General features: G+C 43.3%; 2 protein-coding genes across 8 annotated transcripts in view; one reads left to right on the forward strand and one right to left on the reverse strand.

Annotated features, from left to right (window-relative positions):
* Positions 1 to 1,476, reverse strand: part of AIDA (axin interactor, dorsalization associated) — a 28,987-nt gene extending 27,511 nt beyond the window's left edge. For 3 of the 7 annotated variants that reach the window (XM_071739737.1, XM_071739733.1, XM_071739732.1), the window contains exon 1: positions 717 to 958. In XM_071739737.1, the coding sequence (XP_071595838.1) occupies positions 717 to 826 (110 nt within the window). In that variant the 5' untranslated portion in view covers positions 827 to 958. Of the gene's footprint in view, positions 1 to 716; positions 984 to 1,340 lie in introns of those variants that run through there. The other 4 variants (XM_071739738.1, XM_071739734.1, XM_071739736.1 and 1 more) reach the window with 3 other exon arrangements.
* On the forward strand, positions 1,000 to 25,820 carry BROX (BRO1 domain and CAAX motif containing). Its single transcript, XM_071739730.1, has 13 exons — positions 1,000 to 1,236; positions 2,952 to 3,082; positions 3,847 to 3,953; positions 14,666 to 14,762; positions 16,071 to 16,166; positions 16,877 to 16,949; positions 17,310 to 17,415; positions 17,972 to 18,061; positions 18,869 to 18,954; positions 20,224 to 20,305; positions 21,481 to 21,631; positions 21,924 to 22,083; positions 22,488 to 25,820. Exons 2-13 carry the CDS (start codon positions 2,982 to 2,984, stop codon positions 22,572 to 22,574), a joined length of 1,236 nt encoding a protein of 411 aa, XP_071595831.1. The 5' UTR covers positions 1,000 to 1,236; positions 2,952 to 2,981; the 3' UTR covers positions 22,575 to 25,820.
* The last annotated feature ends 1,499 nt before the right edge of the window (positions 25,821 to 27,319 follow it).

Consider the following 27,319-nt stretch of genomic DNA (forward strand, 5'->3'; position numbering starts at 1 on the left):
ATCTCTTGGACAGAGTTTCTTCAGCTGACTTTCGTCTTGGTCAACAAGTGCTCTGGTCTTCTTCCAGAAAATTTACCACAAGAAACTCAGCCTGCAAGACTGACGTTACAAGTAAACTGCTTTTATCTTCAAGGTGAAGAGAGTTAGAGGAGATCATTTACTGTTTGGGGTTTTCTTTTTGGGTAAGCCTGATGCTTCGGCAGCTTATTTGCCACAGACGGGTCCCTCCCGTCCCACAAGCACGGTGCCCCCGGGAACACCAGGCCCCGGGTGAGGGGCCTGGAGCACCGGTTCCCATCGCCATGGGGCTCCACCCCGTCGGCCCACGCCCGGGGGGCCCTGCCACTCCATGCCGGAGTGCCACCCTCGGAAAAGGACAGACCGGCTTCCGCCTCGGCCCCCGGACGTGGGGGCAGCGCCCGGCCGAGCACTCCCCACCCCGAAGGTCTCTGCTGGGCGTCTCCCGGCGGGCCCAGGCGATATCCCCGCCCCACCTCGCCTCAGGGGACTCCCCGCCTTTTGAAAGAACAGGGGAGCCACGGGCGAGGCCTGAGGGGGGCCGCGGCCTAGGCCCGGAGGGGACACCCCCCATTCCCCTTCCCCGCCCTGCCCCACCCGGGGGCCGCTGCTCGCCTCTGCCCCCCTCGCACCGGGGCTCTGGGGCCGTGCCAGGGACCGGTGGGGCAGCGGCGGGAGTCGGCCGCCCCCGCACTCACATCTGGTACTCGTCGATCGCCTCCACCAGCTGCCCCCAGGAGTCGAAGTCGGTGCCCTTCCTGAAGCTGGCGCCCCAGCGCTGCAGGAGGCTCCGGGCCGCCTCCGACATAGCCCCAACACTAGGGCACCATGCTCACCCCGGGGCCGGGGCACCGCGCCAGCCAACAGCCGACACCGCCAGCCCCGCGCCCGCCGCCGCTGACCCGGCCCGGCCCAGCCCGGCCACGCCCCGCAGCCGCGACGGCCACAGGCGCCGAGCCCCGCCCGCCGGCCCCGCCCAGCGCGGGACGCTGCGCCCGCCCGCGCCATCGCTACCGAGGCGGCGGCGCCCGCCCGCGGCCGGAGTGAGCGCTGCGGTTCCGCCTCCGTACGTGTCATGGCGACGGTCACGTGGCTCCCGGGGGGGCGGGAGGGACGCCTGCGCTGCTCGCCGGGTCTCCGCGGCGGCACCGGAGGAGGGATCGCCGCTCCACTGCCCGCCTCCCTTCGCTGCTCTGCTGCCGCGGGAGGCACCCCCAGGTAAGCGGCGCCACCCCGATGCAGTGCTGCAGGCGGGTCACCCGCCCGGGGGGGCTGGTACCGCCGCCTTTACCCATCCCCTGCCTCCTTTGAGGGGTCCCTACCGGGGGAGGGCTCCGGACTGGACGTGCCTCGGGCTGTCCCAGCGGCAGCGCCGAGCCCCGGGGCTGGCGGCGGTCATCTTGGGCCACCCAGCGAAGGGGGGGTAGAGGCAGCGGGACTGATGCGGCTGTTTCCGCGGGACGATAGCATCGGCTCTCTGCTGGCGCTGCCTGCGGCGGCGGGTGTTTTACGTAGCGCTGGGAGCCGAGCTGGGAAGGGCCGGGCCGGCTGGGAGTGGGGAACGGGCTGTGGGCCCTGGCTGGGAGCGTCCCGGCGCCTCTGAGGGCATCTTGGGCCCGACTCGCGGGTGTCGGGGGGCTCGGGGAGCCGGGCGGCATCGCAGCTGCTGTGGAAGAGGCCGCACGCCGGGGCGGGCGTCAGTCGGTGTGTGCCGCAAGGCCCCGCGGCGGCCTTTCGTGGTGCGGGCCTGAGGCACCGGGCAGGCTCCCCTCAAGCGAACCGAACCGCTCCCTGCTTTGTCGGGTATAGGGGGCAGAGGCGGTTTGGAAACGGATGATCTCTTGTGAAGTGATTTTCTGACTGTTCCCTGCGGTGGGTGCCACCCATCCGTGTGACGGCACCTGTCCGGTGTGCAGCTGGGTGGGGATCACATGGCAGCGGCTGACATAGCAGACAAAGGAGTCACCGGCTCGGTGATTCCTGCGGGACGGTGGCGGGGGCATGGCAGATCCCCTTGTTTCAGCAAAGCTGCGAAGTGTTCTATAAACAACGAAGCTAGAGATTCAGAATAGGTTATGAGGTTCTAAGGTCTTAGGAGGTCTAGGCCAAGGCTCTGCTTGGAGCTGAGGCAGCTCTGGGGTCAGGCCAGGTGCCTCAGGGCTTTGTCTGGTGGGGTGTTGAAAGCTTTTCTGGATGAAGACCCTATAAGTGTTTTGGGCAACTCGTTCCTCAGTTTGACTGTCCACATGTTTATGCTTTTACCCAGTACAGACCTCCCTTGTTTTGTTAAGCCTGTGGCCATTTTATTTCATTCTCCCACCCTGCATTGATGCTGACAGCTTGTAAAAACATCTTCTTGAAATGTTTATAGTCTATGTTCTCTGAAACTGAGGCAGAAGGAAAAAGATAGATTGTTTTAGCTGGACCCTACCAGACTTCCAGTTTTGTTGCATGTATGTAGATATATCCATTTCATTAGTGGTAACTGTGTAATTGCAGTTTCCTCTACATCAGCTGTGCCATAATAAAAGATAATAATAGTTTGGTGTGGTACAATACAACAGCCTCAATGAATTGTGATACACCTGCAAATGATGTGGAAGATGCTCAGCCTTATGGAGGAGGTAACAGTTGGGTTTTTTTTCAATTAAGGACATATACAGCAATATAGAGCAAGGAATGTTACAGTTTTTTATCCTACTTAAAATAGTTGCCTCAGAAAACATATATTTCAACAGAGTGAAATTTTCAAAGTGAATGGACAATGAAAGGCCTATGAAAACTTGATGTTTCAAATAGGAAAAAAAATTATTCACAGTAATTATAAATACAACTTTGCAAACTAATTTCCAGTTGTCTACATTTGGAATATATTTTTGTGAGCGTGACCTACAGGCTACTCCTACAGCTATTAATTTCTTTCCATAACTTAGATTTGGTGTAAACAATACTACGGAAAGAAGATGACCCATTGGTTTCATCGCAACCCTTTGAAGGCTACAGCTCCTGTTTCTTTTAATTTTTATGGGGTAGCTACCACTCCAGCTGCAACAAAGGCTTGCAAGTAAGTATACTTGTGATTGGACTCACTGTGTCACAGTTTGGAGGATATTCTTAAAAGTAATGGTTACCCTTCAATTTTTGAAGGTGACTAGAAATGTGTAGACTGGGGGGCACTAAGATGCTGGTGACACTGAACATTTAGTTACAAAAAATGAATTATCCAGTTTTCAAGTCTGTTAGTGTATGCCAAGGCCTCTTATAGTAATGCAGAGACAAAAGACCAAACGTTTTAATTGTATTTTTGCAAACTGTGCATTTTTCTTAAAGTAATTTCCATAAGTGAATAAGGCACAAGTATTATATTGTAGATGAATATAATGAAAGGAGATCTTGTCTTATTTTGCAGATCTATTTTTATCTCTTTGTATACTCATCTTATTCTGATGTTGAAGAATGTTCCTGCTTGTTAATTCTCTTCCCTCCCCCTGCACCCAACCTCTCAGTATAAAAAGGCATGGTTATATTAGTTCATGTTAGAACAACAGGTTGAAAATGAGTACTGATGATTCATTGCTGCCTGTCCATAATGTTTTTTACTTACAGTGAAGAGTCTTAATTGTATGTATCCACAAGATAAAGGAAGATTTTATCAGTGCCTTCCTTTTAAAGTACCTTTTCATTGCCTTCAGCTAGTTAAATTGAATGCTTTGTTTAATTGTCTTAGCCAAATGGCTGGTGGTATACATGGATGAGTACTTTCTTAAGAATGCATTTTTTAGTAGAATTTATTAGGTTTCTTTTTTTTTTTTTTTCCCCTCTGTTCAGTGAGTTGAGGTTATCTCGAACACGACTATTGGAGCTTTTTACAGACTCAAGTTGTAATCCAGAAATGATGAAGAATGCAGCTGACTTGTACTTTTCACTCTTGCAAGGTAGGAACATTTACTATCAACACTGCTAATACATCAAGGGGTATATAATTTGAGTTTTAATGACACTTCTCAGGATGTGTGTTGTGCTAATCTTCTGTAAAGAAGCTTTGAAATTCTCAGGAAGGAGAGTATCAGTTTGGGTTTTGTTTTTGATACCTGTCATGGGTACTCAGCAGGCCCTTTCTACAAGTTTCAGTGACCTTTGTGACCCTTCTGTTGTGGAATGTTAGGAAGGCTCGGAGAATGTTGGAGAATATTCCCGAATATTCTCGAAGAGATGGGAGGTGGGACCCCTTTGCTATGCCCAACCCCATGTTTGGGAGGCCAATTAGATCGGGCCACGCTCCGGTGCTACCTGCACCGGGGATTCGCTGTGCTACAGGTAAACACACTGGGTGTCCAATAAAAGTGCGTGTTGGTGGTGGGGGCGTGTTCACGGAAGCACTATATAAGCAAAAGTTGCTGCGCAATAAACCAGAAGTTCGTTTTTCAACCATATTGGTTGCACGCATTTTCTTTCTCGCTCCCGCAACTGGCGCCCGAACCGTGCTACAGGCCCTGAACAATCAGAAAGTCTGAAGAGCCTTGAAAAAGCCTGAAAAGTTTTGAAATCAACAGATGAATCCTGCAGAACATCGATCTTCACTGGGGACGCCTTGTGGAAGACCGAACCGTCGACACTACTAATTTCAGCTCGGCAGGTAAAACCACAGAAACCAGATAATTTGGCTGGGTACGGGGGCTTCTGGAAATCATCAAAACGTAATCTTTCGGAGGGCAATAAATTCCTTTCGACGCAGGCGTTGAGAGGCGATTCACAGCCGAAAGAGAAAATGGACGAGCTTGCTTGCTGCTGGGGAAGGGCTACCGGTTTTTAGTCATAAAAAGTCGTAAAAGCCCATAAAAGGCTCATATTAAGAGTCGTAAAAGGCTTGGATTAAACTCGCACCAAAATAACATAGGGATAATTAAGCGCAAATGGAAAACGAAGTAGCCCTAGATCTCCTTATCAGTTTCTTACAGAAACGTGCCGTAAAAGATGTGGATCTTAAAAAAGATCCGGCGGCGCTTGTAGCATACGGCCGCACCCATCAGCTATTTACTGACCCTTCTCAGATATTTGAAGAGAAACAATGGAAAAGTTTGGGAGATATTTTATGGATTAAGGTAATAAATGAGGACAAGACAGCTCGTAAGTTAGCAAAACCATGGCTTGCAATAATTACCGCTATACAGCGTCATCAGGCAGAAAAGAAAATTGCTGCAGTAGCTACTATAAACTTAGACGGTCAGCCGTTACCTGGCTTATATCAATTGGGAATTGACTACAATCCGTGCCCCCCTACGGGGGAAAAAATAATTGTACAGCTTGCTCAAAATACCAGTGAAGTTCCGATGCAACCCGCCGCCCCTCCCCCACCTCCCTCTGACGTGGCCTGTGTCGGCCATCTTGGGCCACGTAGCTTGGGAGCTGTGGACGGGACGGAAGTGACCGCTCCCAGTGCCGGAAGCGGACTGGACCAGAACCCAAAAACGCCGCGCCACGCCCTTCCTGCAGGGGACGGTTCCGGGGACGGACCTAGTCTCCACTCGGCGCCGCCCTCGGCTCCGCCCCTGCATTCGGCGTCATCCGGCGAGGGTGGTCCCAGGGCCGGTCCCGACCTCCAACAAGTCCCGCCTCCAGCCCCGCCCCTGCCCCCTACGTCACTTGATGGGGACGAACTCAGGGATGTTCCTGACCCGCACCATCCCCGCCCTGCCTCCCTCCACCCCGCCTCCCCTCACCCCGCCTCCCCTCACCCCGCCTCCCTCCACCCCGCCTCCCCTCACCCCGCCTCCCCTCACCCCGCCTCCCCTCACCCCGCCTCCCCCCATCCCGCCTCCCTCCACCCCGCCTCCCCCCACTCCGCCTCCCTCCACGCCACCTCCCTTTACTCCGCCTCCCTCCACTCCGTCTCCCTCCACCCCGCCTCCCCCCCCCTCCCCTCCCCCTCCCTCGACCAGCCGGCTCCCCCCCCATTGCCGCAAGCAGCCGCTTCTCAACAACAAAAGCCTGCTGCACGGCACTGCCGAATGTTAACGATTGATTGGTCACAAATATATGAGGATGCCCTTAAAAATAAAGATTATGATTTATCTTCAATTGTGGACAGCCTTCCACAAGCCTTCCCGATCATCTATACAGCAGATAATCGGGGAAATGTGGAGGCAGAGTACCACTCCTTAAACTGGAAACTACTAACGCAATTAAGGGCCACTGTAAATGAATGCGGGTTGCATGGTGAACCAGTCAAGCAAATGATAAGTTATATCTGGAGCTCAGGATTGTTGCTCCCCGAGGACATAAAAGGAATTATGAGAATGATCATGACTCAATCAGCTTTACTGCTATGGCAAGCACATTGGCAAACATTATGCCACAGATTTGTAGAAATTCCTAGACAACAAAATGACCCCCTGTATGGGGTAACAATAAATCAACTTATGGGTTGTGGTCAATATGCCAATTTCGAGGCACAAGCAAGACTAGGCCCACACATAATAAGAGAATCCATGAGACTTGCGAGGGAAGCTATGAGTAAAGTTAGAACCACACCAGCTATCCCATCCTATATGTCAATTAAGCAAGGCGCAGATGAGCCGTTCTCACAGTTTGTAGATAAACTCACTGATGCCATCAACCAGGCTTGTGTACCAGATCATATGAAAACTACATTACTCCGTCAGTGTATCCTAGAGAATAGCAATGCTCCCACAAAAAATATAATTTCTTCCATGCCATCAGAGGCATCAGTTGAGGAGATGCTGGAACGGCTATCTAGAGTACCAATAGGGACTCAGGCAATGTTAATTGAAGCAATACAAGGTGTAGGGAGAAGTATGGTGCAAGCCCAACAGCAAGCTCTTGCAGCCCAACAACAAGCCTTTATAGCCCAACAGCAAGCACAACAGCAAGCTCTTGCAATTCACCAGCAGCAAGCTCTTGCAATCCAGCAGCAAGCCTTCGCAGCCTTAGCCCCGTTACGTCCTGCCGACACCAGACAGCCGCAACGATCACCCGACAAATGTTTTCGCTGTGGACACACTGGACATCTTCGAAAGCACTGTCGCAAACCCACAGTTTGGTGTCAACACTGTAATTCAAACACTCATGCCACTGAAGCCTGCAGACACCAGGGAAACGGATCGAGGAGCGCGAGGAGCCGCGGCGCAAAGACCCCAACTGCGGCTCTAGTGTGGACCCCTTCCAGCAACCAACCACTCCCACTCCCTTCCAGCAACCAACCGCTCCCACTCCCTTCCAGCAACCAACCACTCCCACTCCCTTCCAGCAACCAACCGCTTCCACTCCCTCCCAGCAACCAACCGCTCCCACTCCCTCCCAGCAACCAACCACTTCCACTTCCCCCCAACAACCAGCCGCTTCCAATGCCCCCCAACAATCAGTTACCCCCACCTACCCCCACCAATCATTCACCCGCACTCCCCTTCAGCAACCAGCCATCCCTACCTCCTTTCGACAACCAACCAATTCCGCTTCCCTTCAACGACAACTCCAACCAGCCTCCTCCCTCCAACCAGCAACCAGCGGAAGCCTCGGGCTGGACCTGGCAACCGCAGTAGATGTGACTCTCATTGACAGCAAGCCCCAAAAGATTCCTACGGGTATCGCCGGCCCAGTGAAGTATCAAGAAAAACCATGTGGAGCCCTCTTATTAGGACGATCATCTGCTGGACTTAAGGGTTTGTTTGTCTTGCCAGGAGTAATAGACAGTGACTATACGGGAGAAATTTGTATTGTGGCTATGACTTGGACACCGCCCATAATAATTCCAAAAGGGACTCGAATTGCCCAATTAGTCCCGACACAACAATTGACTGATGCAGCAACCGCCTCTTCGACAGTTCCCCGCCGAACAGCAGCGTTTGGCTCTACAGGACAAATGGCCCTACTGTGCGTCCCTATGGATGAACGCCCCAAAGTTCCAATATTACTAGAACATCAGCAGAACCAATGTCACCTTACAGCGCTACTGGACACAGGAGCAGACATCACTATTGTGGATGAAAAGCTATGGCCTCGGCATTGGCCAGCTGCTCCAATGATGTCCGGAGTTGAAGGGGTAGGAGGCGCAGCCCAGGTAAAACGAAGCACACAAAAAATTCGTCTTACCCTTGATAACCGTACATGCACTCTATTCATCACCATCATGCCATTGCCTACAAATGTACAGGCCCTTGTTGGCCGAGACGTTCTAAGCCAGATTGGAGCACGCCTGATCACGAGAGATCGTTTTTATTAGCGGTCACTCCTTGGGCTTTCCCGATCCCATTGACATGGTTATCATCACAGCCAATATGGATCGAGCAGTGGCCGCTGAAGCGAGAAAGCCTCAGACAAGCCCACATCTTAGTACAAGAACAGTTAGACCAAGGGCATATACAACCATCAACTAGCCCTTGGAATACTCCAATCTTCGTAATTAAAAAGAAGTCCGGCAGGTACCGTTTATTACATGACTTACGTGCAGTTAATTCCCAGATGGAAGCAATGGGAGCCCTTCAGCCCGGGATGCCTAACCCCGCAATGCTCCCAGAGCGATGGCATTTACTTATAGTAGACCTAAAAGACTGCTTCTTTACTATACATATACACCCAGAAGACACAAAACGATTTGCATTTACACTTCCAGCTCTTAACAGAGAGGCCCCTGCTTCACGATTTGAGTGGGTAGTGCTCCCACAGGGCATGAAAAACAGCCCAACTTTGTGTCAACTGTTTGTAGATGCAGCACTACTGCCGGTACGGCAAGCATGGCCAGACGCCTTGATTTATCACTACATGGATGACATCCTGATAGCACAACAAGACCCATTTACCGAGCAGCAAGAACACTTCTTAGTACAACAACTGAGTCACCAGGGACTTCAAATAGCACCTGAAAAGATACAGCGTACACCACCATGGAAGTACCTAGGATGGCATATTACTGAGTCACAAGTTAGACCTCAGAAAGCTGCTCTTCATTTGACCCTTAATACCTTACATGACGTGCAACGATTTCTTGGTGATGTTCAATGGTTACGCCCTGTGATCGGCATAACAAACGATCACCTAGAACCGTTACGACCACTCCTGAAAGGTACCGACCCTGCCTCCCCTGTTGTTCTTTCAACAGCTCAACAACAGGCCATAACTGAAATTGGCCTGACAGTATCTCAGCGCTCCGTGGATCGCCGTGATGTAAACTTACCCATAGACCTAACCATCCTTACGGGTAAACAACATTTACTCGGAGCTCTCACGCAGTCAAAAAAGAAAAGGGGGGAGACTAGGTCTACTGATATTCGTGTCTTAGAATGGATCTTCGGACCATTACAGCCAAAAACTACAATCCAGACAAAGATTGAGGTACTGGCCCTCCTAATTCGTAAAGGTCGAAACCGTATCATTCAAATTACTGGAGAGGAACCTAGTACAATTTATCTTCCAATGAAACAAGGAGAGTTGGACTGGTATTTGCAGCACTCTCCAGACCTACAGACAAGTCTCCTAGAAGTATCACAGACCATTGACCTCTCTCCGCTGCAATCTACTGTGTTAAAATGGATGTCCCTGCATGAATGGATTCCTGTTCCAAAACGATCTGAGGAACCCCTTCGAGATGCATTAACGGTTTTTACCGATGCAGGAAAACGTTCACAACGAGCCGCAGTGACTTGGCAGGATAAAGAGCAATGGTGCCATGAACTCCTGCCCTCACAAGAGGGCGATACCCTACAGACTCTAGAGTTGGCAGCCATTGTTTACGCCTTTTCACGTTGGTTGAATGTGCGCCTTAATGTTGTTTCAGACTCCCTATATGCTGTGGGAGTTGTACAGCGAATTGAGGACGCATATCTCAAGGACGTGACAAACCACCGACTAAATGACTTATTTCGTCAGCTGCGGGCTGCCATCCAACAGAGAGACCAGCCTTATGCTATCATTCATATTCGGAGTCATCAATGGTCTGATGGCCTAGGAGAAGGCAATGCCCGAGCAGACAAACTGGTTTCGCTATCCGTACCCATGGACGAGTTTACTAAAGCAAGGAATGCGCATGCTACCTTCCACCAGAATGCTAGAGGACTCCATCGCCACTTCCAGATTTCTATGGACGAGGCCAGAGGCATTGTAAAAGCCTGCCCACAGTGTAACCAAAGGGGACTCGGTCTCGGCCTCGGAGTTAATCCCCGAGGTCTTGGTCCAAATGAAAGATGGCAAATGGATGTCACTCATGTGCCAGAATTTGGAAGGCTTAAATATGTTCATGTCACTATTGATACTTACAGTCATTTCATTTGGGCTACAGCCCAGTCCGGTGAGAAAGCGTTGCAAGTGATGCGACATCTCACCCTTTGTTTTGCCGTCATGGGTGTGCCGGAGCAGATAAAGACTGACAATGGACCGGCATACACTAGTGGCAAGTTAGCCCGATTTTTTCAACAGTGGGGAGTTAAACATGTTACAGGCATTCCCCACTCGCCGACAGGTCAAGCTATAGTAGAGAGGGCAAATCAAACACTAAAAGATTACCTGGCAAAGTTCACAGATTTGCAAGACCCACAAGAGCGATTATCAAAGACTCTATTTGTCTTGAATTATCTGTGTGTATTCGGGGACCAAAAGTTTGCGCCCGCATATACTCATGGGACAATAGCCCAACAACCTGATCCCTCAGCAGCCCCAATATATGTGACTTACAGGGATCCCGCCACGGGTATATGGCAAGGCCCAGCAGAGGTTAAATATTTAGGTAGAGGTCATATGTGTGTTTCCACCCCTGCAGGTACCTTGTGGGTCCCCAGCAAGTGGACTCGACCAGCGCCCGCCTCGCAGGATCAGAAGACACAAGTTCAAGAGCAGGGACAGCCGCCTTAAGTGCCCAATATGCTCAAAAGTAGAGACTGCCGTCCTAACTTCGTTTTAGGTCTCATTGTCATTTCAAACTATCATTGTTTTGCCTTCCCGAACTTCGATCCCCGACAGAATGTTTGGGTTACCCTCGCGCGTCAACTTAACACCACCTCCTTTTGTGCCAGTCTAGCAACACCCCAATCGCCCTTTCTAACGTGCTTGGTCGGCGTGCCAGTCTCTGAGGAGACGTGGCCAATGTTTCAAGCAGCAATGAACCACACACAAGTGCAATTCCACACTGAGAGTCTATGTTCCACCAAGGCCAGTCTAGTCGCATGCTTGAGTGACTATGACACTTGGGTTGATCGTCTGCCTGTTGGGCCCGATCCCCAAGAATTAAGCCTTTTAGACTCTCTAGATGCCACTTATTGTGTCTGGATGAGTAGCTTGTCCACTGACTGCACAAAAGCCATAGGGAGACAATGCGTTACTACCAATGTTTTCCCAATGGGTAATTTTAGCCAGTGGTGCAGCTATACCCTCCGTGGTGCTACTAACCCACTGCCTGGGACACAGCCTCCTAGGAAATTACCATCAGGGTACTTTTTAATTTGCGGAGATCGGGCATGGTCAGGTATACCATCCCATCCCGTCGGAGGGCCTTGCACCATTGGTCAGCTGAGCTTAGCTATGCCTCACGCACACCCGAACAGCACCCATCGTGTGCGGTGGAAGCGAGGCTTGGCTCAAATACTAGCGCAGGGATGTAATGACGATGTTAACCTTTGGTCCAAATGGCAGATAATTGTCACCTCTATCTTTTTGCCGGGAGCTGCTGCCGCTCGTGCACATCGAAACCTGGAAAAATTGAGTTGTTGGGTAGTAAAGCATGCTACTGAGACCAGCAAAGTATTATCTGAACTAGCTGAAGATTTGTCCTCTGTACGACATGCAGTATTAGAAAATAGGGCTGCCATAGATTTTTTGCTTCTGGCTCATGGCCACGGTTGTGAAGACTTTGATGGTATGTGTTGTATGAATTTGAGTGATCACTCTAGATCGATACATAAGGAGATACAACAGCTAGTAGAGCATACTCAAAATATTAAGCAAGATGTAGGTTTTTTCGGTATAGATGGATTGATTAATTGGTTTGGTATCACCGGATGGCTTCGAGGTTTGTGTAGGACCGGTTTACTTGTACTTTGTATTGTATTGATAACTGTGATGTGCCTTAGTTGTATGTTAGCAATACTTAAGAAACTAATTGCCAAAGCTGCCAATATTATGATTGTACAGAAAGATAAAGGTTTTGCCGAAGAATGGCTTGAAGAGCAAGGACATGGACCTTTACTAAGTACTACAAGATTGTGAACACTTACATAGATAGCATGCTACTTAGGTATAAGACCCGGGATTTTTCAACCAAAAAAAAAAAAAAAAAAAAAAAAAAAAAAAAAAAAAAAAAAAAAAAAAAAAACTTCGTTTACTATAAGAGTATGAGTGTAGTGATTGAGTGCTGCAATACTAAAATTTAACAATTTAATTCGGCAACTACGAAGGTCCTAGGACTCCACTATGTTATGAGCCAATGGGACTTGGAGACACTTATAGGGGCCCCCCGACTACATTTCGTCGGATAAGTCTCTCCTATCCCTCCTTTGGTTCTCTGCATTAGTGGACGCCAGACCTTCCTAATATTGAACGGAGCTCTGTTGAAGAGTGTGTGAGTATGAATGATTGTATGAAATAGAGATATGTTTAAAATGTGAAGCTCATTTTTACTTGATTAAGACGATGAGATTTACTTGATAGTTTCTTAACCGATTTGTTTGATTCATTACTTGAGTGGTTTGCATAGTTATTAGATTATTTTTACAAGGGCATTACAACATTCAATGCATGAACCTGTTTAATTCATTAATTGAGTGGTTTGAGTAGTTTTAGATTTGTTTTGAAAAGGGCATTATATTATTGAATGTATTCTTAAGTTTTGCACGTTTTGTTATTTGCACTATATTTGTTTGAAAATTAGCACTGCAAAACCTTAAACCAAACATGGGCTTGTGCAAAAAGAAAAGGGGGGAAATGTTGTGGAATGTTAGGAAGGCTCGGAGAATGTTGGAGAATATTCCCGAATATTCTCGAAGAGATGGGAGGTGGGACCCCTTTGCTATGCCCAACCCCATGTTTGGGAGGCCAATTAGATCGGGCCACGCTCCGGTGCTACCTGCACCGGGGATTCGCTGTGCTACAGGTAAACACACTGGGTGTCCAATAAAAGTGCGTGTTGGTGGTGGGGGCGTGTTCACGGAAGCACTATATAAGCAAAAGTTGCTGCGCAATAAACCAGAAGTTCGTTTTTCAACCATATTGGTTGCACGCATTTTCTTTCTCGCTCCCGCACCCTTCCAGTACTAAGTGCTGGCAGCCCTGTCCTCTTGCTTTTAACCTCATTCTGTTTCCTGCTGGAGGAGAAAATGTTTATTTATCTCTTAGGTTGTGGTGAACTGCCCCTTATGTATAAATTGAGTCTACTAATTAGTTGATAGAAGATGCTCTTTGGTGTAAACTTCTGGTTTGAGTAATGTTAGATAATAGACTTGCAAGTTTAAAGTTTTGCTGCTGTTTATCTTCGGTGCCTATATGCGTGCTTATTTTTATATGTAAATTTTCAGTAGATGGCCACATATGATGATGCCTTCCTTATATTTTGATAACTCTTAGTGGTCAGATGTTCAGACAAGTTTCTTAGGACTGAGTTTCCAGGAATCAACTGAAATCAGTAGGATTCTGAAATCAGTAATCCTTCAGTCTGTGGGCAGGGAAGCATCTCAGCTTAGTACAGTTCTCCCAGTCCCTGGGATGGTGTAAGCTGATGTGACACTCTAGATAAAGCTAAGGTAAAAGTCCATGTTGCTGCAGAAAAGATTTGGCGAGTTACTTCAGGAAAGCATCATGCTTGGTCACTAAAATCTTTTGCATGTGAAAGGAACAAGTATTTTCTGTCTTCATAAACATGCAACAGCATCTAGAGAAAGGAAGATTTTATTGGCATCTTCTTCATCAAGTAACTTTTCCTTGCCTTCAGATAGCTAGATTGAATGCTTAGCTTTTCTTAGCCAAAAGGGTAGTAGTATGCATGTTATAGAGCCCCAAGCAAGTTTTAAATTCTTGAAGTCTGTGAGAACTGATCAGACCAAGGCCTGGATTACTCTGAAAAATTACCCTGGAAAACTGCTTGAACTTGCATATGTTAGGATTAAACATCCCATAGCATGAGCTTCATCTCACTGATGGCTGCTTTCTGGTCTGCTGGACATAAAGAACTAATTTCTTGTAGCCCTGGATACAAAAGAAATTATAACTAGGTGTGTCCATGCTTACAAGCCCTTTTACCTTTTCCAATGGACTAGGCAGCTTTTGCTGGAAATTCCCAATTGCCACTACAGTGTCAGGGACAGTCACTCACCTCAAGCAGCCTCAGGAAATCCTGAACATGGGTCAGTCCACTTCCCTGCCAGTATAAGGGACATGCAGACATCTGCAAAGTTTTTCTTGAGCAATCATGGCTCGTTGAGTTGGTAAGCTTCTGGCAAAGCTTTTCTTGTAGTAGTTGGTTTGGTTTTTTGCATGTCTCATTTCCAAGATTTTGACGAATAAAAGCCTCAGGAAGTGACGCAGGTTTTTGAGTTGGACAGCAAGAAACATTCCTTTATCTGTATCTGTATTCGTATTGATTCCTGTTCTTTCATTACTTATTTCTGGTTTACTTTGAGATTGCCTGTCAGTACATTTTTATATTCTATAGGTTTTATCGTTTCACTGGATGACTCTTCCCAAGAATGCAAGTTGAGATACATTCAGAATTTCAAGTGGACAGACACATTACAAGGACAAGTTCCCAGGTACACATGCTTTTATGAATACAGGGGATGCAGCTGTTTTCTTCCTGTCTGTTATGTATATGCATGTGTATCAGCACAGCTGGGAAGGAGAACTTTAGAAGTGTGGTAAAATGTTGAACAAAAAGTAGTTTCCAAAAACTTCTTTTGCATTAGTGGTAACTGTTGTACTGCATTAGGTGTTGGGAAGCATGTCTTGCTTTATGTAAAGGTGTGTTAATGCATTATAATGGTAGAAGGATCCATTGTGTCTTAGTTGATATAAAAAATATATATCTATGGTTGGCTAGAGCAGTGCAAAGAAGAACCTTAAGAGTATTGGTGAATTGAATATGATAACATAGATTATTACGGTTCAAAACTTTTTTCCCGACCAGTGTTTTCTGAATTTTTGGGAGTACAAATGTTGATGAAAATCTGATTTTGTTCTTGTCCTTCAAAGCCCCTAGCACATGTACACCTGGTACAAACAAGTAAAGGTTCTGTTTTAAGTGGGAATATGGATCTATAACTTTCTGGATTATTCAGTTGTGTCTTGATTGTAGGTAATTGCATTGTTTCTAACCACAGTTACCAATTTGTCAAGCTCTATCTAGAAGTGCTTGGTCTCCTCAAAACTTTTATTCCCCTTGGGAAACAATCTCTGTATTAGGAATCTCTTAAAATTTTCTCATAGTCATACGAGCTTTTACTTGTACAAACATTATTCTTCACACACCTTTATTTCTGACGTTCCAAAGCTAGAGAGCTTGTGATTGCAAGTTAACTCTTTGAAAACACTTTTGCTTCTGAAACTTCTTGCTATTTGTATATGCCTTTTGACTGCAGTTATGTAAATACTGGCAATAACGTTCATTTGAGGGCGATATAAGACTGACTTACTAACTTATTGGTGCAACTTTAAAGTAGACATTCCAGAGCAAGGCTTTCCACAAAATGTGCAGTTTAAAAACAAAACAACCAGCAACAACAAAAGAGAGATGGAAAAATGTCAGCCACACCCAAGGCCAAACAAATACCAAGTTATTGTTTTAAAATAAAAGTTCCCATATGAGAAGAGTAGACATCTGAATGTGGGAAATTGCAATTTACAGAGAGTAACTAAAAACTGAAGTCTCATTTTTAGTAGTTCAGCAAGCAGGAGGTTCTGAATTAGAAAGTGCTGACTTCTTAAATTAAAAAATATTTTATGAAGAGAAATTTTCGTTTCTGGTATGTGAACTACTGGCAGAGAGAGCCTGTGAGAACAAAATGGGAAGCATTGAATTGCTTGAGGGATTGTTTGTAGGGGTTTTGTCTGTCTTTCCCTAGTTCCCAGCAGGATGCAGTGTTTGAACTGATTTCCATGGGATTCAACGTAGCTCTGTGGTACACAAAATATGCATCAAGACTGGCTGGAAAAGAAGAGTAAGTGTTTTTCTTTTCTTACTAATACAATTACAACTATATTCCACAAAAAAAAAAAACCAGCAAAAACCCAGCCAAAAAAACCCCCCAAAAACAAAAAAAACCAAAAAACAAATCAGCTTTTTCAGAGTTTTGGCTACTGTAGTGCATGTTCATCTGAAACAGCAGGAGTTTAAGGAGGCAGTTGGCCTTCTTTCATGTGCTGCAATGTCCAAATGCACTTCAGTCCCCTCTTGCATCCGTGAACAAAGTGTACTAGTACCTTGTGATTGTGGTATAAAATGTCAGTCGTGAATAAACCATTCATCAGTCCTGCTCTAAATGTCCAGGTACAAGCTTGAGATTTTCAAAGTTACAGTTTTCTGGCTTTTAGCCTTACAGATTTCTAAAGCTTTGGCTTTTAACACTGAGGTTATCTTTTGCTTGGAAGCCACTACTAGACCTTACATTCATTTTTTCATTTTGAAAGTTCTGCTTGATTATTTAATTATTGGACACTGTAAGGAACTTATTTACTATGAGGGTAGCACAGCAGTGTGATGGCTTACTTAGAGTCCACTAACTCTTTTTTGAAGGTTTCAGGATTCATCTAGACAAAGCTGTAATGGACTTGATCTGCTGTTGTTGATAATCAAAACAGGAAGTAAAACTAAATGACACCTAGAGGTCCTTTCTAAATAAACTTTCACTAATTCATTCTATATTCTAAGTATAACAGAAGATGAAGCAAAAGATGTTCACAGAAGCCTGAAGATAGCAGCTGGGATTTTTAAACACTTGAAGGTAGAAAAGCTGTCTTTGCTTTCTATTCTTTGTTGTCTCCAAGTACTTGACTTTTTGTCTTAGAAAAACTTTTTCTATTCTGGCAAGGCTACAGAATAAACAAGTAACCTCTGACTATCTGAATGATAGAGGAAAAAGAAGGGTATTAATATGTGGTGCTACCACTCAGTCCCTGCTACTCTATCCCAGTGGCAGTGGAAGTGTAAACTATCTGTTGGTCCAGTAGCACCTGCAACAGTACAGCCCACCGTCTTGGGACCTTTGCTCACTGTCATATCCATTTAGGATGAAGGGACTTGCTTTGCTTTGGCAACAGTAGTATTAAGCCTAAACTAACTTTGAGACTTGCTTTGTCCTTAGGAAAGTCACATTCCAAAATTGATTACACCTGTAGAAAAGGGAAGAGATTTAGAAGCTCGACTTATAGACTCTTACATCATACAATGCCAAGCTGAAGCTCAAGAAGGTATCTTCAATTCTGTGTTTGTTGGGGATGGTAAACGACAGTCTCTGTGGGCTACATTAATGTCTTGTGAAGTCTGCTTGGCGTCAATGTGGGGTTTTGGTGGTTTTTTATTTTCTTGAAGTACTGTGGCATAGTGGGATAGGTTGCTTTTAAGGAAACAAGTTAAAATTATAGGAGGAAAATGCCAAAAATCAATCTGATGCTGCCAATGTAACCACTCTGGAAGAACTTGTCTGTGACATTCTTCCCTTCTTTTTTCCTTTCATGCAGTGTCTTTACCACCATGCTTACCTAACATAAATTCCCATCTCCTTTACTTTAAAATACTTGTGGCTTCTGTTTACTAGCTGGTCATCAGATTAACCTTTCTCCAGCTTTTCTGTTGATTTGGAATAATTCTCTCCCAGAAACAATCCATCTTTATTCTACAGTTTGCTTGACTGCACAGTACTTGTTTTCTGCTCATGCAGGAGTTTTAAAGTGCTAAATTCCTCTGTTGATTTGATGTAACATTTTCAATTAAGCTTTAATATGATTGTGTGGAATTCTTTTTCAGTGACAATTGCTCGGGCTATTGAGCTGAAACACAATCCAGGACTAATAGCTGCTCTTGCTTATGAAACAGCTAACTTCTACCAAAAAGCTGGTGAGTGTCTTGTTTTGTATCCTTAGTAACCTGGTTCATGCATTCTTGCCAGCAGACATACTTCACCACCCATCAATTGTGATACTGACACTGTTTCTCAGTGGATATGCTTTGTACATTTTGCTTCTACATAGCAGTTTTAATGCTTCAGTTACCAGTGTAACAGCTATATTTTGATAAGGCCTTTTGTTTTTTTGGGAATCTTTTCCTGTAGCTAGTAGTAGGAGACGTTAGTGAGGGGAGACAAGACTGTGTAATGTCTTGAGAATGTGTAATAGCAGCAGACAAATGGCTTGACATAAGCTGAGTGTGTTTCAGTTGCCTTAGGGCAGCAGGTCATAATGCAGACTCTGAAGTGTGTAGTGGCTTAATTATGTACATCATTCCACCTGAGTCAGCTGAGCTGTGGGATTGTTGAGGCAAGTGGGAAAAGAGCAAAAATACAGGAGTCAGTGTAAGAGATGGAATATTGTAACATACGTATGCTTTTAAAGGTCAGTACTTGAAACTTAAGTTAGGAACAAGCTTTGAAATGCCACCTGAAATATTTACAAAAATTAGCCTTCCAAACTTAGTGGACAGCAGTTTCAGAGATTCTGGGGACAACTTCATGATAGCTCAATAAGCTGCATATTTCGGGTTTTTTCCTCATAATTTCTCTGTGCCTTTGCAGGAGTAATTTATGGCACTTCAGTTTACTGTATTGTTAAGATCTGTTTCTAAATTGAAGAATTCTGGTTTTTAAATGTGTGTGGGCATTTCCTTTTTGGAAATGTCTTAAAAATAACTTTACATATGTGTTCATAGATAAAACATTATCCAGTTTGGATCCAGTCTATGCAGGTAAATGGAGGAAGTACTTAAACTTGAAGACCTGTTTCTATATGGCCTATGTAAGTACCTCAGTTGACACCAGTCAGTGTTTTTAATGTTGTCTAGGGGCTGGATAGGGGACTAAGTATTGCTTTGACTTTCTTCCCATACTGTGAAAAGAGCCTGTGCATGGCCAGGGGCATTTGAAGTGGTTTTATTCAGCCAGTTGAAATTACTGCAATGTGCAATTTATAGTGATTATGTATCATTAGGTAAAGAGATTCAGTTGAGTATAATACTTGTCTTCCATTTTCTGCATCACAGTCTGATTCTAGGAATAATTTGGAGCTGATAATCTTTCTGAAGGCCTTGAATGACACTCATGAAGTAACAGGTGCCGTTCCAAGTGCTGTCCCTCCTTGTGCGACTGATCTCTTAGCAAGTGCAATAGGGTAGAAAGTGCAATTCGGGGATCATCAGATGCTCAATTTGCTGTTTATTTCTTGTAGCCTGACACAAGCTGTAATCTGTCTCTCCCATACTGCAAAAAATGCTTACACAAAGTAGTTAATGCAGTTGTCTTCCTCTTCATACCCTTTTCTTCTGTAGGTAAAAGCTTCTTCCCTTAGTGAGTTTGAGTGATGAGGGAGGGTCAGAGCTTTTTTAATTTGTTAGCAAGGGTAGATTTAGGTAACACTTGCTGTACTGTGAGAAGAGACATTAAAGGAAGGTGTGCAAGGTAGACATTAGCTCGTTGGATTGTTCCTTTAGCTATGGTATTTAGTATTTAAACTCATAAGTATTTAAACATAAGTTTGAAGGAGTAGCACCTTTTGGGGTGGAAAAGTTATTTGGGCTATGTCAAAATGTCTCAATCAGCCAAATGCTTCATTACTTCTGGTTTCATTGGTGTTTGTTGCAGATTTGATTTTTGAGTGCTCAGGTAGTTTTAATTTTTTAAATTTAATTTTAGTCTTTGCTTTGTCATTGTGACTGGTGTTCCTCCTCATTCTGTAATAGGGCTTAATAGGGCACAACGATACATAGAGAAGTTTGAACTATATATTATACTATACTATACTATAAACTAATGTTTTGGTAAAACAGGCTTCATGAAGCTCAGAGTTCATCTTGGCTAGGCTTGAGATGGCTTGATGGATGCTTACCTCAGTGTAGAGTTACATTGTTCGGTTTGACCATGGCACTTTGACTTGTATTCTCAAATTAGAAGTTACCTGCAGAGAACAGCAGCTTCAAAGAGAAGCAACTCTGATATAAGGGAGAGTAGAAGTGAGTTGGTGCATGAAGTGCCCAGTGATGTTGGTGATGATTTTGTCCTGTCCCATTAGGCCTACTGTTACCATGGCCAGACCTTACTGGCGAGCGATAAGTGCGGGGAAGCAATCAGATCTCTGCAGGAATCAGAAAAATGTAAGTGTGATAGAGACTGGATTACAGGGTCTGATGATGACATGCCTGGTTTATTTTGCTACATTATGTTTGTTTGGTCTCCCATAAACTTTTCTGAGTAAAAATTTTATGTATTTCTTTGTGACCTGCTCTAGTCTGGCTCTGGCAGGGAGTTTGGACTCAATGATCTTCAGAGGTCTATTCAAACCCCTGACATTCTGTGATTCTGTGAAACATATGATTTTTATCTGACACCTGATGAAAATCCAGCACACTTTTGAATAGAGACAGCATTCATTTTTTTGTCTTGCTAAAGACTGTTGTTTATAACAGAGCAGCAGAAAATTTGGTTTTCACTTCTCAGTCTGGCTTTGCACTGCCTTCAATACAGCATAAAAATCAATTGTCATCATATTTTCTGGTCTGGATGTTAAGTTACTGCAGCCTTTTCTGCTTTGGAGGTTACCCTGTCTTATACTAAATAGTAAGTCTAGAGCTTGGTTGTTCGTTTTAAATACATTTCAGTAGCTTATTTCCTTTCTATTAATTTGAAAGGTAGATGAAGGGAAGTTTGCAGTAGTTAAGGATCTTCTGTCCGTTCTTCTTTCTTCAAAGCTGTTCCTACTCCAACAGCCTGCACTGCTTAACTGCACCACAATCTATATGGAATGTTCAAATCATGAAATTGAAGACTTTGTACTAATTTTAAAAGTAGGTAAAAATAATTCATTAAGAACAAACTAAGTTGGTTTACTTAAAAGAACAATTGCATTAAAAACAATTACATTAAAACAAATGCTTCACTTTATTGTGCCTGCTGTTCAGAAAAGTGCTTCTTTTATCACTCCAAATTAAGTGTTGTTTGGTTTTGAGCATCAACTCTGTGAACACCTTTGTTCGCACTTACCATGTGGTTCAGTTCTGAGACTTAACTGCTGCATTTTCTCCCACGTGTAAGAGTGATTTCCTACATTTTCCTGCTCAAATAGTAAGTTTTTAGTAACTGCAAACTTTTTAGTAAGTTTTGCAGTAAGTGTTGTATGGAAGTGCTGCCTTTGAGCTAGCTTAGTTTTTTTCCTAAGAAACAAGAAGTCTGAATGGATTTTGGTATCTCCTAAAGCTGAAGCACTATAGATCAGAACTGTGATTTAACAGACTCAAGTAAATGATTTTTATTACATTTCTTTCTTGCACAGTTTTTGCCAAGGCTGAAGCATTATGCAAAGAATATGGTGAAACCAAAGGGCCTGGGACTACTGCTAAACCTTCTGGACATCTCTTCTTTAGGAAATTAGGAAGTCTTATTAAGAACACACTAGAAAAATGCCAGAGAGAGAATGGATTCATGTAAGTAATTTGTGGTTGGTACAGTACGCTGTATGAACTGTTAATACCTCATTTGATTTTATTTCCAGATGGTATATTTTACTCTTTAGTTCCTACATGGTGTATTTTACTCTATAGTTTCCGTGTACCTTTTGGCCATGGCTTGTAACTTAGGGAATTAACAAATTTCTCTTTAATTTTCTCATAGCAGATTTGCTCTGGGTTTGTGCTGTCACAGAATAGATGTTGGACAGTGCCTTAAGAGAGAGGGAGTGCACTGGGTTTTTTAATATATTGCTGTATTCTATTACAGCTATTTTCAGAAGGTGCCAACAGAGGCTCCCCAGCTGGAACTGAAAGCAAACTATGGCTTAGTAGAGCCTGTTCCTTTTGAATTTCCTGCCTTGAATGCACAGTGGACTCCTGAAACACTTGCAGCATTTGATCTCACCAAGAGGCCAAAGGATGACACTGTAAGATAATCTTGTGTCTTGTTCTTCCCTGTTAGCTTTACTCTGTGTGTAGTACAGAGTTACTGTTTTGTTCTTTTGTTCTCATTCTGTAATGCTCCCCAGCTCAGTGCAGAACATAGCAACAGGCCCATTGCCTGAGCTCACATTTCAGCTGTGCCAGGAGGCAAGTCAGTTTACCTCTCTGCCACGCTGTCAGCAACTGGAAATTAGGAGCCTGTTTTTTTTCTGCAGTAAAGAACATTTGGCTTTTCCCCCTTATTTGATGCTTGCTTGCTCAAAGCCTCCAACTTTGAAAAAAGAGGAGATTTGAATTAGAGTATGTAAAGTTTGCTGTGCAGAAATGCCATGCAGATACAGTGGTTTGTACTTGGTGTATTAATTTTTGTTTTAATTCCTGTTCACAGGCTAAACCAAAACCAGATGAAGAAGTAAAACCTCTGAAGGAACCAGATATAAAGCCTCAAAAAGATAGCGGATGCCAGATTTCTTAAGTGCCATAAGTGCTTCAGATTCACTTTAAAACTGTATTAGTTGGACTTAAGGGCTTTTGTTCTGTTCTCCATTTTTCTGATTCTTCTTTTTTAATTTAGAAGAGTTACAACTTTTCTTAGTATGCCTCTATCTTGCACAAGAATGTGATGGGATTTCTAGGAGTTTGTTTATATGCAACTGATTTCTGTGTTTAGTTGTGTATCATAGACTGAGCAGGCTTAAATGTTCCTATTGTGCCTCTAGGGAGTTTCTGTTTGTGGGTTTAGTTTCTACCCTCAAATAGCAAAGGAAATATGCTTTTAACACTTGAGAGTTTTTCCATTAACTTCTATGGTATATAATATCAGATTCTGTATTCAGAAATTTGCAAGAATTGTTATATTTATTCAGGCTTCACACCCTGTCGTATTGAGCAAAAAAATCTGGGTTTGGTTTATAACACATCTGTGGTGTTTCACAGGAGTTGAAAAACAGTGTTCTGCATAACTGGAACACCATATATTTTTCTGAAACTATTAGTGTCTGCTCTTTCCTCTATAGATTAGGGTTCTTGTATCAGAATTTGTAGTAAGATATTTTAGCTTGTCTGTCCTTAAATTAAAATCCTTTAATATCAAAGTGTATGTGCAAGTGATGCATCAAGTAAGAGAAAGTGCTTGAAAATAATGCATCACAGTCATTCAATTGACGTCTTTAAATCTTTAAAAATTTGGTAAGTTTGAAAGCTGCAGACAGGTGAAATATCCTGGCACTAGAAAAGTTTGAATCCATTTGAATGCCTGAAGTTGTCATGCATAAGGTAGTGGAATTGTAACCAAGATGCTGTTTTTCCATCTGGGTAGTGTCTGTAAGTAGCTATTAAGAGAACAGGGAAAAAGATGAGCTGGAGAGCTAAGATTTGGTTACTCTGCCTCCTTTAAGGATCAGGATATAATTAGCTCTGTTAAGTCATCACAATTTAGTTACTCGTTGCTTTTCTGATGCCTCTACGTGCTAATATGTACATGTCTCAACCTAATTTATTCTCTTCCTATGCAGACTAGGTGCCATTTTCCCCTCTCTCTGCTGCATGCTATGGCACAGACATAGCCTTACCTGTTAATGCACATGTAGATGCTGGGACTCATTTTTAGTGAGGCTTTGAACCATGGATATATTTCAGTGTATGGATATCTTAAAATGCACAGATTATGGCTAAATCATTCCCAAACAACTTCAGGAAATACTATTTTATGGAATTGTAAATCTTAATTTTTCAGACACTTTCTTGAACCAAGTGGTTTGTTTGTATCAAGTTCACTGTAGTGGTCATAACCAAGTGGATTGTGTCAGATTATGGCATTATGTAAGCCTTGCTGTGTGACCTCTTATGCATTGCTGTTTCGGTAAATATGATGTAGTTTAAAAATAGTCTAATGGAACAAACTAATTTACTTAACATGTGTTGTTTTTCATGATAAACTTGTTTAGTTGTAGCTAAAACCCCACGGCAAACACTGAATAGTTTTGCCCCAAAATAAGAAACTGGAGACTGTTTAGTTTGCAAAGTATAGAGAGCTGTGAGTCAACAAGCAGTTTCTCTTTGGTTTTGTTGAGTAGTAACAAGAATCATTGTAAATAATATGTGGATTAACTGTCCAGTATGCTTAGGAATATGGCTGAATTGACTGAATTTTTCAGTTAATCTGGAATCCTAGCAGCCAAGTTCCTTCTATTATGTTTTCCTTTGGGAATTTTTAAGAATGAGGTATTTTGAATGGTGACTTCTTAATATATTAATGCTGAGAGAGCCTTTTTTTTTGTGGCCTCTTTCTGGTTTTAGGGACTCCTATGGCTAAACTTGCATATCTTGCTAGTGTAAATAGTCTTCACAAATAGTGCCCAGTGTCAACTAGGACGACACTGAAGCTAAATAAAATACATAATGCTGGGCCCTCTGTTTTGTGCTTTTAAAAATGTGTTGATTGTTTTTAATCTATTACAAAGCAAATCAATAAGTTCTTTGTAAGATTTCTATTTAAATACTTTCCTTCATGTATTTAAATACACTTCCTCCATGTTTTGCATTCCTGGGTTTACAGTAGTCAATCTCCATCCAGGATGCAAGCACCTAGAACTGAGGGACACACCTAGAACTGAGGGACTAAATTTGGCCCTTGGATTCTGATATCTGCCTAGATAGAGGAATTCAATAGAGGAATTTTGCCTGTCAGCCTAAGAATTTCATTTGGTCACTTAAATGTACAGCATGGATATGTGGTGCATCTGCAACAATGGTATTGGTTCATAGTATCTGTGTACCATGTATGTATGTAGAATATAGTCAACTTTGCACTTTAGAAATTTCTGATTTCTTTCAATTTTGGTACAATAGATTATGGTTGTAAATACTCCTTTCTGTCAATTTAATTTTGTTGCACTGATTTCAGTACTGTGCTATTCATAAAATTTTTTATGGGAAACACTACTAAAATGTATTTTTAATTGTGTTTGTATAAAACAAACTCATTAAATGTGTCTCTACCTTTGCTATTGGGGGAACATGAGAGAAGGCAATAATGCATCTGCTTTCTGTGTCAGTTCAGAGAAATTAGAAGTTTGTGTCTATTGGCTGAGGCATTATACTCCCTACACCTCGTATCTAAATTTAAGTTTCAGTATTAACAAAAATCTTGCTCATGCATATGAATTATCCCTAATAAAAAATTTGGCAGGTCTCTAAAGATCACTGCCAAATTATAAGATGGGGGTGGGGGGGGGGGTTGTGGATTTGTTTTGTTTTGTTTTGTTTTTTTCTTTCTTACCCTACTAGACCCAGTTACAGTGAAGAATAAAGTACAGTGAGTGTGATTGGTATGGAAAAAGCCCCTCCAGTGGGTACCTGTCTCCACATTTTGAGTGCAGTATAAAGGTCTTACCACCATGACCGTTGGTTTCACTCAAATCCTGCTGGTGATGCTCTCAAGTTCAACAAATGTCACATGGGAACTGAGGAGGCCCTTGATCAGCTTTTATGTAGGAAGGCCTTCCTCTTTTGGTGCTGGTGTCTGCATGGATTACAACTTTCTTGAAGACATCCTGTATGCTTAAGTAATCAAACTTAAATGGAATCAGCTCTCATGGGATTGGCCAAGCAGCCTTATTTTGTGGAGATATTCACCATGCAATCTTAAGCTTCATAGTTTGAAGATTTGTACATAACTACAAGTTTTAGAATACTATTTAAAATAAACAATTTTAATGTACATTTGTCTTTCATCTTTTAAAAATTTTAAGTATAGTATCAAGAAAAAGGGTCTATTTTGAATGTTACTTTTTTTAGTATTACTGATGGAAGACATGAATGCATGGACCCCAATTGATGTGCACAATCAAAATCAGTTTATTGTATGGTTTGTTACACTTATATAGTATCCTGATATCTATTGATTGATCTACAATTTGCAACTCAAAATGCTTTCTGCCAACATAAAACCTCATCTCCCCATTCCCACCCAAGGCACCTGGTACAAGGACTAACATTGGCCAGATGGCAAATTCCTTGTTATTTACAGCTCTTTGTTATTCTGGGTCAGTGAGTGCCTGGGAATCTGCAGCACTCTTTTATCCCATGCAGGCCTTCTCCTCTGCTGTTCTACATATTACTCTCTCCAGCTTAATGAAAATGTAGTAATTACAGGAAGTACTTCATCCTTAGAGTATGTCTAGAGGAGGACTTAAATGAGCAAGATACTTGGGAATAGTTTGCATATGGAAGTATTAGCTACAAGGAAGGACTTCAAGTAATGGGGGGAGGATGAAAGGAAGTGGAAATTCCAAGCTTATTTTTTAAAAAGCCCAAAGTAATCAAGGATGATTTTTTTATGCCTATACAAACCCCAGTGCTTGCTAAGGTTTGTGATGTTGTAGGGTAGTTTATATACTATGTGAAAGGGGCTGTTTGGGAAGTGCAGATCACTGGCCACTTTTCTATGTTGCCAGCAGGTGGCAAGTAGACGTAGGAAACACGGTTGTTTTTTTCAGAGGCATGGCTGACTCACATTTTTTTGTGTAAATTCACACTAAAGACATTTAATGTCTCAGTTGCTAGCACAGTTTCTAGAAGGAAAAAACAGTCTATATTGGACTGTCTAGTTCCTTCTAAGATAAATCTTCTTCCTTCAACTAGGTACTTCGAAAAAAAAAAAAAACCACCTACAGAAAAGGTGCTTTCATTCATGTATGCTGCAGCTAGGATGAAAGTATCTATAGGATTCTATAATATATTGTCCTTCTTCCTAGTGATACCAAATAGTGTTACAGGAATGTGAAAAAAAAATATATATATATATATGTCTACACATTTCTTGTTTCTGTTTCTATTTGGAAATTTCTCTTGAAGCCATTACAAATAGGGATTTGTTTTTGTGAAAGTGAAAACAGATTCTGGCTGGCACTTGAGTAGCAAATCCTGTACTTAGTTGTTTCCAAAAGCTTTAGAAAATGAAAGGCTGAATGTTGTTATCCTGGGCTGGATGTTGTCAGAAAAGTCCACAGGATTTTTTCTCTTCACTGTGACTTCAGATCAAAGCTGAGGGGAAGTGTAAGTAAATCATTAATTTCATGATTTTGTGACTATTGTATTCATGTCATCTAGGCAGGTGATTTTGGTCACATTTCTAACTCTTATCATTATTCTTACACCACACAACTTTTTCCTGAGATTGATGCAAACTGCCATTCTTGCATTCTTTATTGTGCACCT

This window comes from Heliangelus exortis, chromosome 3, assembly GCF_036169615.1.
Source record: "Heliangelus exortis chromosome 3, bHelExo1.hap1, whole genome shotgun sequence".
NCBI lineage: Eukaryota > Metazoa > Chordata > Aves > Apodiformes > Trochilidae > Heliangelus > Heliangelus exortis.